At 37.3% G+C, this 12,182-nt stretch overlaps 1 protein-coding gene across 1 annotated transcript in view; it reads right to left on the minus strand.

Annotated features, from left to right (window-relative positions):
* Window positions 1-12,182, minus strand: part of sli (slit guidance ligand) — a 375,739-nt gene that overhangs the window by 22,613 nt on the left and 340,944 nt on the right. Inside the window, 5 exon segments of the mRNA XM_085484938.1 lie at window positions 134-347; window positions 453-524; window positions 1,053-1,124; window positions 8,035-8,178; window positions 8,485-8,556. Coding sequence (XP_085341064.1) covers window positions 134-347; window positions 453-524; window positions 1,053-1,124; window positions 8,035-8,178; window positions 8,485-8,556 — 574 coding nt within the window.

A 12,182-nucleotide genomic window follows, 5' to 3' on the forward strand; every position in this document is an offset into this window, starting at 1 on the left:
TAATACATTTGTAATGTATTAGTATGTGATAAATATGTTAGTATCTATATAAATTCTAATGAGAAATTAACGTTTGTAGATTTTGCAAACTAAAGTTTAATCGACGATAATTTGTCTCTCGAATCAGCCTTACCTGTAGATCGGCGAGATTGCGATCCTTGAGATGAGCCGGAGATGCACATCGTGTGTGTTGCCCTAGGCGAGGATAACTCCTCAAATGACGCGATAGCCATGCTAAATGGCAATCGCAAGCGAGAGCGTTATCCGCAAGCTTCAAAGTTCGCAAATGCGACAAGCCGTTCAGCATCTCCTTGCCGAGCGTTATGAGTTTGTTGTTGTTTAGCATTCTAAAATGAATATTTAACACGTATTTATCTTCTATCAAGCGCGAAATTATTTTTATATAATATCCACTTTAAATAATTTTGACAGACACATCTATCTCTACTTACAATATTTCTAAATCTTTCAATTCTCGTATCGAAGCTTCGTCTATGCAGGTCAATACGTTGTTGTCGAGTAATCTAGAAAAAAAGTAACCATTGTTTTTCAAATAAGTGAATAAGCAAAATAATTTAGTACAATGTAAATTATAAACTTTAAAAAATATTATAATTGTATAACATCTCAAAGTTTTGCCTTTTCGAGTACACTTGGATTTTGGAATTGTCTGACCATACTGGATATTACTACTGAAAACTTGGTACATGATATAGAAAAAGATTTAAAATGTAAAAAAAACATAATACTGTAGTATTCCTTTATATATATATATATATATATATATATATATATATATATATAAATACTATAGTATTATATATTAGTAGTAAATATACATGTATATATTTAAAAGTAGACTCACACAATTGTTGATTTTATCTAGATTTTTGTTTTCGAACATTAATTTTGTAATGTGAGTAAAGTTGTTATATATAAAACATCTTGAGCTTAGCTTATAATGAACTATTAGACTTTGACTAAATGATCTTCAGAGAGATTATTACAAAACAATTTATCTTTGTAGTAAGTACGTCCGATAAGATACTTACAAATGTCTAAGAGCGGACACTCCTCTAAGCGTCTTTGGTCCTATGGTGGCAATCTGATTGTGACTGAGGTCTCTGAAATATAACATAATATTTTTTCTAAACATCAAATCATGATTTATTAATTAAATAATTTTTTTAGTTAAATCTAGTAATTATTATCTTTAATATCAATACAGTTTTTTTATACAATCAATAAATTAAAAAATTCAAACATACATATAAAATATATAAAAACATTTTGTTAATTTAGTTACGCACACTTTTTTAAGAAATTACAGAAGAGTATTAATAGAAATATTTAAAACAACTGTTTTTTTTTCTTATTCAGTCAATTTTGAAATTGGGAATTTCAAAAGGGAATCAGAAACTAAAAATTTGATTGTTTTTTCTGTCATACATCATACATTTTTAAAATACATTTGGCAGTATAACATATATCTACAGGTATGTGCGCGAGCGTATGCGTGAGTTTGATTCTCTTTTTAATCAAATTAAATCAGATTTTTCAAGCATACTCCAATTCAATAGTGCTTTGTCCTAATTTCTCGTACATGCGACTATTTCGCGCGTGCACGTAAAAACTACCAAAATCCATCAGCGTCACGTTCGCCAGAACCGCGTTACAAACTCGCGACTGTCCATTGACCTCTCGACCTATACGTTCTCGAAGGCGGATGACCACGTTCACCATCATCGGTGCAACACCCGCTCGTTCCACTTTATTGCGGCCATAGTCGCGAGTTCGTCCTACATTTTCGATCAATTATTCAAGAGCGTCGAATGCCGCGGCAAATGTATGTATCTCCTTCGCGCGCCTCCGATTATCTCCCGGAAAGTTGTCGTTCGTGCGTGCGACCGGGCACACGTGCACCAAACCGTCACGTGAGTGACTATAGACTATAGACTTACTCTTCATCGTGGCTAGATCATTACCCGTGTAACGAGAAACCATTTCCATGGTCTCACGCGACAGTTGACTTCTTACGAGCATCTTAACATACCTCATAATCATACGAAAGTTAATTTCACCTGTCGTTAAAATTTATTCAAAAATAATAAGAGATTTAAATCTGAGAACTGTACTAAATTGATGTGAAAGCTATATTAGTTCATTCTTCTTTTCAAGATAATAGAAATTTAGTCTTTTCTGTGTACATTTATTCATATTATAAATCCATGTTTTTAAAAATATGCGACTATCACAAATATAAAAAAATAATATTAATCATACCTACATTAGACTAAATATTTATCTTTTATACAGGGTGTTCCAAAATTATCGGACACCCTGTTAATAGAGAAATTCCTCAGGTTATTTGGAGACGATTTTTTCTCAGCAAAAATGTCGAGGCACCAATAATTTTCAAGTTATAAGCGGTTGAAAAAAGGGTTTTTCGCAAACTAAGTCTTGTGGAAATAAAATATTAACAAAATCATGTTCTTCAATTAATTTCAGGTAGAGTTGACTTTAGTACAATTTTAATTTAAGGCTTAGTTATAAAGATACATAATGGCAAAAATTGAGATCTCCCTCGACATTTTTTGCTGAGCAAAAATCGTCTCCAAATAACCTTCGAAATCTCCCTATTAACAGAGTGGCCGATAATTTTGGGACACCTTGTATTCACTGTATAATTAAATACGCTAATGAAACAACGAATAAGAATTAACAAATAATTGAATCGTCTCCCACTGATACGAAAAGACACCTCTGAACGATCGAGGATTAGACAAATGGCGTGGTTGGAATCTCTCGAAAAGCGTGCGGATATCGTGGAACCTCGAAATCTCTTCTCGAGGTCTGAGTTAACCAGAGGCTTGTGATGATAGGTTAGTGGTCTCGGAGTACGGCTCTTGCCATTGACCGTGCATTGGGTTGGAACTCGTAATCTGTAATTATGTTTGCGAGGGAAAGGAACGAGAGAAAAAGAGAAGAACAATAAAATTGCGAAACAGAGAATGGGAGAGAGGTGGTAAACCGGGAGAAAGAGAGAGAAAGAAAGACGACGAGGGGAACGTAAGATGAGAGTGTGAGACTGGGAGATTGAACTCCCAGTTCGCTCGAGCCAATCCAGAAAGTAATTACCGAATTTCGAAGCGCGGCCGCGTCTGCTCCGAACGCACAAAGGGAACTCGCGTCATTCGCGTTCGAGTTGGTCGGCGCGAAATATTATTGTCCCCATAGAGTTTGATCGTGTCATCGAATAAACGTTTGTCACATGCCGTGCAATAAAAGTTTGTCTCTCTCTCTCTCTCTCTTTAGACTTTAGAACAATTCGCGAAACTATGGAACGAACTAAAAATACAATAGTTTCATAACTGTCGATTATTAATCAGAAATTATATATTTGACATCTCGGCAAAATCTTGATAAAAACAGAAAAAGTATTTCGAAAGAAACGAATATATATATATATTTACTAATAAATTGAAAATATTTTATATTCGTATACGAATAACGTGTTTAATAAATTGACAAGATGTAACAACAAAAGGGTATGATAAATATGATAATGAAAAACTAGAATTCGGAGTATATGTTCAACATGTAGAAACTTGGGATATTAAATTCCCAGTGCGTTCCAATCGCAAAAAGCAATATACGAATTTCAACTATGTATGCTGATTCGACAAAGAGAACACTAAAGCCTGTTATACTACGAAATACCGTTCGTTATTACAAGCAATCGATTACGAAAATGAATGCAATTCGCGCAATTACGCGTATTATAATCAGAGGAAAAAACTTAAGATAAAATAAGCAAACTGGATTTATTATCTATCACATCTTCAAGCTCAGCGAGTTCGGAGACTAGATAATTAATGAGCTGCGACGATATTCAATAGGGAAAACGAGCATATCGGGCATTTGCTTTGTACGTACTTTAGTGGCATGTAAGACGAGGGAGCTAGAATAATTCCCAGCTCGCTCGGGCCAATCCAGAAAGCAATTACCGAATTTCGACGTGGCCGCCCCCGCGCGAAATTAACAAAAGGACTTTGGTGGTCCTCGCCTTTCGCGACCGGCCTGTCCAATTCCAAATGTTGCTGGCGCCGCTAACTGGGTTACCGCGATAAGAACGGGACAAAACGAGATCCGACGGAATCGCTTGCTTCTGTTCACAACAGAAGGTCCGCGCCTTACAATCTTTTCCTACAACCTTGATGTGGCATAATTGCGTAATTCACGAGGGATTGCGAAATTTCGAGGGGGAGATTAGTCGAGACGCGCCGAGAATTATAATCAATCGCGCATTCTTTCGATCCTTAAAATGTTATACAGAAACATTCCCGCGTATATGTGATTTTAATAATTTTTATAATAACACTCTGCTTGAGATTTCTGGTATCTTTTTGCTTAGCGTACTTGAGTGAGTTGTACAACTGCGCGGCAGTTTGAAAACTTTGCGTTTCCTCGAAGAGACATTATTCTAATTCATTATTAATTAATTTTCGTATAATTAATATATTTATTTCCGTAATATGGAAAATAGAATAAAAATAAAGTAACAGCGTGTTTACGGTGCGTCAGCAGATATAATTACGTTTTGAAGAATATATATATGAAAATGTCAGATGATATTAACGCGATTTTACATCCGACTCGCACGTGATATAACACCATACGTCAGGACGAGAGGAATTTACTGCAAGGGTCGTGAAGGCTGCATAATACAGCATATTACGATCGTCGGGATACACGATAACAACTGTACGATAATTATTATAGCCGCTCGAGCGATAAACCGGGATTGAGTGCACGGCTCCTTGTATGACGGGCCTATAATTTGTCGACGTTGAAAGCCACCGCGGCCTCCTCGGGTTCTCGAATTTTGTCCTCTAAATCATTCGCGCGACTTTGGTTCAATTCGGCGAACGTTTGTCCTGGTTATTATCACGCTTAAGCGTTACGGCGGACAAATGTTTTGCAACGTCGTCGTCGTAGTCGTAAAATACAAGCTTTCACGTTGCTGTATATCGCGTTACAAGCGCCGCAAATACGACCGTACGACGGAGTGATACTAATCAGCGAAGTGCCCGCGCCCCTTTCCATTGTGTCAAACCATTTATTACCACGTTGGTTTCATCCTCTTATCGTATGGAATACCGTATCTTTTTACGTTTGCGCGATGGGTTAATCATATGTTACGTTCACCACACGATCTGCCCACATATCCGAGTCAGGCGAGTCAGCGTCGAATTTACCAGACGAGCACATAATTAAGTCCACGTGGCTTTCGACCGAGCATTAAGGAGGGTTTTAATTAATTGGCTGTCCACTTATCGCTCAATTATCAGGTTCGAGATTCTGTTGTATCAACGATGATTTTCTGAATCACGTTTGGCTGTAGAATAGTTTAATTATATAGTAAGATTTATGTGTATATATATATGATATATAAATTCATTTATGCGTATATAAAAATTTGGTAAATCTCTCGTCGTAATATTACAATATTGTGTAAGAAGGAAGCGTACAAAAAGTAATATTGCGATATGACATTGCTTCGTTGATTCTTTCGACAAAAAGCAGAATCTCGTACCAGGAATCTTTATAAAGAGAAAAGGAAAGATAGATCGAGTTTTGTAATGCGGAAGGTCTGATTTAATTATAAATTAGAGAAATATCTTGGAGAAGCGCTCTGCAAAGCAAGCTGTCGCGGAATTACGAGTTTCTGAGAGTTTCTGAATAACGGCCGGAACAGTGCGCGAATTAGCATCTTCCACTTTACGATTTTAACGCCGATTTATCCGTACCGGATGAAGGATTATCGGGCATCCGAACGCTCGTGGGAATCTCGCCGTAAGGTCGTAACATAATACGTCCTTTTGTAAGGTGGCTGCTCCAGCCTTATCGTCAGAAACTGCAGGTTATGTCCGAACGAAGCGCAGCCTCGAAGAAAGAGAGTCGGGAGGTTTCGAGTCCCGTCCATCTTGCCCACTTTGCAGGATGATAGATGGACGATCTCCTCCTCTCCCTTTCTCTCTTCTTTTTCTCTTTCTTTTTTCGCTTTCTGCCGCACCGTTCCTCTTGTCTCTCTTTTTTTGCGCCTCCACTCTCTTCCCGGATCCCGCCGTCCTGTCATTCACGACGAGAGGAGAAGACTCGCGCACTTTTCGACTGCGTGGCTGGCAGCTGCCGGGAACACCAGGAACCTCGGAACGGAAACGGTTCGTGCCCCATCGCGATAAAGACGCGATATCGCTGCTCGTCAAGCCGGTCTCTGTCTCTATTTGGTTTTTTTTCTCTACTACCGAGGTAGCGTCGTGCCGCATTTGATTGAGATTCCGGATCGTGAAGAATGTTACGGCGCGCGTTCGGAGGAAAAGCATCGAAGGCGGGACAGCGTAATCACGAGGGATCGGTATTTCTTATAAACGTCAAGGTGGTTCTTCTCGTTAGCGAGAGGCGAACCGTATGTTGGGTACGGAGGACCAGTCATGTCGTGGAAAGAAGTTGCCTCGCTTTCGAGACAGGGATACCTTATGGATGACCATAATTTGTGTATACAGAGCGACCGTCTGTTCTTTCGACACAATCACTTTCTGAAATCGTGTAACCGTAGCCAGGAATATGTGAAAGGTCTTTGATAAGTCGTGAATAAAATCAAGTAATCTTAAAGTACAAAATACAATATTTTTAAAAATATTTGCACATTAATTATTTTCTAATTATTTTTTAATATTCCCATAATGATTGAATATAAAATTTGCTATTTTTTTTTAATAATCAAAGTTAATGAATTTTGTATTACGTTCTAATAAAAAAATTCATACATAATATATAAAGTATCGATTTTATCCTATCTAAATATAAAATGTACTGTTTTTTAATAGTCAAAATGAATGAATTTTGCATTACGCTTTCTAATCAAGTCTCATACATAATATATAAAGTATTGATTGTGTCTGGCTAATGTAATGACTTTATCAATCTTCGTATTTGCAAATGTCAAAAATCGTGGACTCTTTCTGTCTATTCATTTTGCTCCCCCGAATCAGGCCACGCTAATAAGACAGTCGGTGAGCGATAGCGCACCCCGTACTCAAGCAACCGGTCACGGAAGAGTGAAAACACTTTAGAGCGTCGCGTGCAGAGACGAAAGGCAAGTGTCGGGACGGCGCGGCGGGTGGCGTTGCATATCGAACGATCACCTTTAAGAAACTAAACCCGGGGGTGAAAAGTCGCGTATGCAGCAGCGCGTCGACATTCGATCGACTCGCGCGGCAAGTTACACGGGCTTACCGGCTTCGGGTGCCTCTTGCAGTACGTACATACAATAGGTATGTAGGCCGTCGTCTGAAAAGTTTATGTGATAACCTTCGTCGTCGCGCATAACACAATGACGGAAGAGAAAAAGGCAAAAGGGCAGAGAGGGATGTATAGAGGCGACAATATGTACGTGCATTATTGTGCGTATGCCTGCATTGTATATATATATATATATATATATATATATATATATATATATATATGAAATCCCTGACGTTATTCAACTGATCTCATATGTAATTATTCTCCCGAGATTTCGCTTCTCGAGAAATCCGCGTGCGAAATACCGGTGCGGATGCTGCTACGATATTACGAACTTTCATGACGTTATGTAGACTCGTTGCAACATCGCTCCTATCTTGCAATGTTGCTGCGTTATTTAGCCTTGCGTTATGTACCGCGTATACCGCTGACAGATTGCATAAACCCCGCGACATATAACATGTTACCGGCTCTTAACAAGTTCTGTTGTTCTTGTTTGTTTGCCGATCTTTCGCACGGTGAGATATCTTGAATTTGTATTATTAACGCAATAATGCAAGCAAATCTGTTAGCAAGACGCTTAATATCTAACGTTAATGATCATAAATGTCGGAAGATACTTATCTCTAATTCTGTAGTTTACATAAAGTTCAATAAATCTATTGTGCAATGTTTACTCAGCTAGATTGTAATAAGAAATATTAGTATGATCAATCTTGTACTTACAGGCGTTTTAAATTCATCATATTGCTAAAGAGAAGATCTGGCAAGTGGCGTATTTGATTGTTATTTAGACGTAGCTTCTCCACTGCCACCAAATCTTGAAAAGCCCCTCTTTCGATAGTGTGAATTTGATTGAGGGACAGCAACCTGCATAAATATATATTTTTTTTTAATATATAGAATTAATTGGAAAAAGAGTTATTACAACACTAATAAAAACATGAGTGACTTTATATTTATGTCAAAATAATATATTACAAAGTTCTGATTTCTGTATTTCATAATTAATGTAATTGAGAAATTAAGTAGGCATATTTCTGAAATTATTTTTTATGTTCAAACATAAAAATTAATATAATATAATTAATATTTTATATTTCATTATTTATTTGATAATTAAAGATTCGAGTAGATCGTCAGATATTCATATCATCGTAAGAAAATAATACTTACAAAACGTGGAGCGTTGCCATATCTTCAAAATCTGTTTTGAATATCACCGATATATTATTTCCTTGAAGATTTCTGCAACACAAAGAAAAAATCAATGTAAATATCAGTCCTTAAGTATATTAAAAGATTAAATAAATTAATAATAACTTAAAAACCTATTTATATTTATACTAAATCCACAAATAATACATGTTATCACATATATAATTATTTTGCTTAATGTGCAAAAAAATACTGCACACTTAAATGAGTTTTCGGCATAATGCATTGTCATAAGATTTTCTAACACACAACTCTATTGATTCAATGAATCTAGTTCCGTGTCTCACTCCTACCCCTTGACGCGGAATAAAAGGTTAACAATCATACCACGAGAGAAAGAGTAAGAGAATGGCGAGTGCACGGTATCGCTGTTCTGCCAATAAAGGGTTATACCACTCCGTTACGAGGAAGCGTGAATTTACTCTTCATGTCGAAAAAGAAGAAGACCGTGAAGTAGCCGTCAAACACAGCCGTACGCCAAGCGTCTACCTCCCTCGGGGAAGTTTTATTAAGGCCTTCTTAAATTGGTTCCTTTTCCCGGGGAAACTTTTTACCTGACAAAAAGCTCAGGATAAGAACGAGTAACAAAGTCAGTCAGCCTACGAAAGCCCTTTCCTCTCAACGCAGATTTCTCCTTTCTGGCCTGACGACCTGCGTAAATTATTCTCTCTCGTTCACTGACGTGTAATTCTTTATCGACAACAAAATGACAGAAGTGTACAATTGAAATTGAAATTTCGCTTATAAGATTCCATCTCTGTGGCAAATACTCGATAAAACTCGATGTTCTCATCAACTTGTTTTTCATCAGTAAATTTCTTGTTTACGTCTCTAGTGAATATAATATTGGTAGTATCAAATAAAGGTATCAAAATCATAAATTCTCTATTTATTTTTCATTATATCATATGTCTAGATTTTTATTTCCGTATTTTATTTTTTTATCTTAATACTAATGTTTTTCATCATATACGATTTACTTTTTGGATTTCTACATATAGAATTTTGCCAATAAACATATAGTCGTAGAGAAATATTCATTGAATGTCACGATACAATTTTAATTCTGGAAAATTCTCGCAGAAGCATTTAAAAAAAAGTTTAAAAGTAAAAGAAAAAAATCACCCCGTTGAGTTCGCGTTCGCGAGCTAGTTAATTATAATACCCTAAGATAATGACTACGAATACTTCCCGCTAACTTTATTAAGATATTAAGCGCCCTTCTTAATACGTTGCAGGTAATATCTAATTACGAATCATTATACTTGAAGGAAGCTGAAAATACCTCCCCCGGGAAGAGCATGGCCAATCGCATTATGGAATCGAGGCCCATCGAACCTCGACGCATAATCCACTTTATCGTCGATTCGATTAATTCTCGACGGGATAAAACGGTGACGGCTACCCAACGTCTAACGAGAGCTTTAGGAGCTACCTAACGAACGATGTCACTTTTCCTGTTAACGTTGTCACTACTTCCTATGGTTCTTTTGTAGAATGAGTGCGATGAATGTCGTTACGACGAACAAACAGTGCCATCGAGAGAATAGATGGCAATATTATTTTAGTTTCTACTTTTATGGCACATCAAAGTTGATTTGTGTTTAAAAAATTTTTTTATCTCATTAAAATGTGTCAAAATTGATTTTATTTTTAATGGTAAATTATTTGATTTTGACTGATTTTTCTTGAATTAAAATATCAAGGCTCTCGTATCTTTTAATGTGTGTGCGTGTGTGTTTGTAAGACAAAAGCTACATTATTATATCACCTGCGATGAATGGACGCAACCGCAATAGAAGTTTAAACCGCGCTGTCTCCGTTATTACTGCGATTATTCAAAGTCATCGACGACATCCTCTATGCGAAATATCGTGGTTCATGAACCAACCACTAACTCGTAGAATAAGACAGAAACTTGGCGTGTGCCGTTTGCACGACAGATTTGCACTTCCAGGAAACCTAATGTAGCCTTTCGCGGAGACCCTCGCCATCTTATGTGGTGTTACGCTCAATTAAAATAGCGCGGCATCTTCTCGGAAAGCAATAACGGCGATCGTTCGGATAATCATCTTATATGGGGAACCTTTGCTCGACGAACTAAATAAAGAAGTGTCTGAGCGATGCAAAGGGTCGATCGCCCGAAGCGACAGTTCGTAATTCGTTACGATGAGACAAAACTTTGCAATATATATACTTGTTTTCTTGTGTTTGGTCTCTAAATATTTTAAGTTTCTTCGACAAAGTTTTTGACAGAAAACGTTTGCAAGATGTCATTTGAGAAAAGTCTAGACTCATTTTTGCGCAATTGTTGTGAAATAGAATAAAACTTTAATTACAAAGTATATAATAACTTGAAATTTATGCAATTATGTTAATGTCATTAATGAAAAAGCTTTTAAATCTCTCTTTCTCTCTTTTTCTCGAACATTGAAAATCCGTTTGAAATGTAATATTTAAAATTGATGAATCGCTGATCAAGATAAAAATATATACGTCACAACATGAAAGTTGTTAAACGCGAGATAATTTTGATTTTTAAATTTATGTCACATTTATGCTGTCGCGCGATGGAATAAGTTCCATAAAATAAGTCGCATGCATCATTAAATGCGCTTCGCGTTCACGAACGAAATAAATTGCCGGCTCAAAAGTAGTCACGACAGTTCAGTGGTATCCAGAGATCGTCCAACAAAACGCATAATAATTGAGGAAAAAATAACTAATTCTTAAAGAAATAGATATGTAAATTCACTGCTATGACGATGAATGCTTATCATTGCGTTTCTACGATTCAAGCCGTATGCTTTGTCGTTGATTCGATTCGATCGTTATAATGTCGTAAATCCAATAGCATTCTGGAAGACGCAATTTTCATCTTGCACTTTTGCCAGGCGACTCACGTAGCGGCTAACGAAATTACATCTCGCGTCGCCGACCGGAACATCCGCTAAATACGTTTCTACGGGTTTTCGCGAAGACGAAAGGGGCAAAAGCGAGAGGGATGAGATGGCAGGAGAGTCCTCGACGGTGGTAAATCTGATGGGACGAAGGATAATGGTGTGAGAATCTGAAAGAACAGAACAGGGTGGCCATACAGGGTGATAGGGGGAGCTTGGTAGACAATATCCCAATCCAAGAATAAGGTGTTGATGGTACATGTCTATATTTGAGTTGTGGCAGGATGAGAAAGCACAAAGGGAGGGGAGGTCAGGCTGCTGGCAGATGTAATCAAAGTTTGCAGACAACCCCGACCCAAAAGAGAGTCTCCGCGAGAAACACAGGAGAAGGAACATAGGGGATACCGCCGCGGGATCGGCCGGATATCCGGTCGTATCTCACACGCGCGACGCCACGCGATGTCGATACGCCTGTTTAATGTCATAGAAATGTCGCGGCTGGAGATAAAGGAAGAGAAATCGAACCGCGACTAGGTGAGACGAGTTTACGGAAAGAATCGACATCGTGTGTCTAGTTTGCTTTGCGAATAGAGCTGCTTGTTTAGTTTTCTCGCCGGGATTTCAGAATCGAATAATTTATGATTCAGATGCATCTGCTAGTATCATGTGCATACATATTATAATATAGGAAATTCTATATAATTTGCCATAAAGCTTCCGCATATACAAAATATATATATATATTTCTGATTATTT

Source organism: Nylanderia fulva, unplaced genomic scaffold (assembly GCF_048542155.1).
Source record: "Nylanderia fulva isolate GAGA-0341 unplaced genomic scaffold, ASM4854215v1 Scaffold33, whole genome shotgun sequence".
Taxonomy (NCBI): Eukaryota; Metazoa; Arthropoda; class Insecta; order Hymenoptera; family Formicidae; genus Nylanderia; species Nylanderia fulva.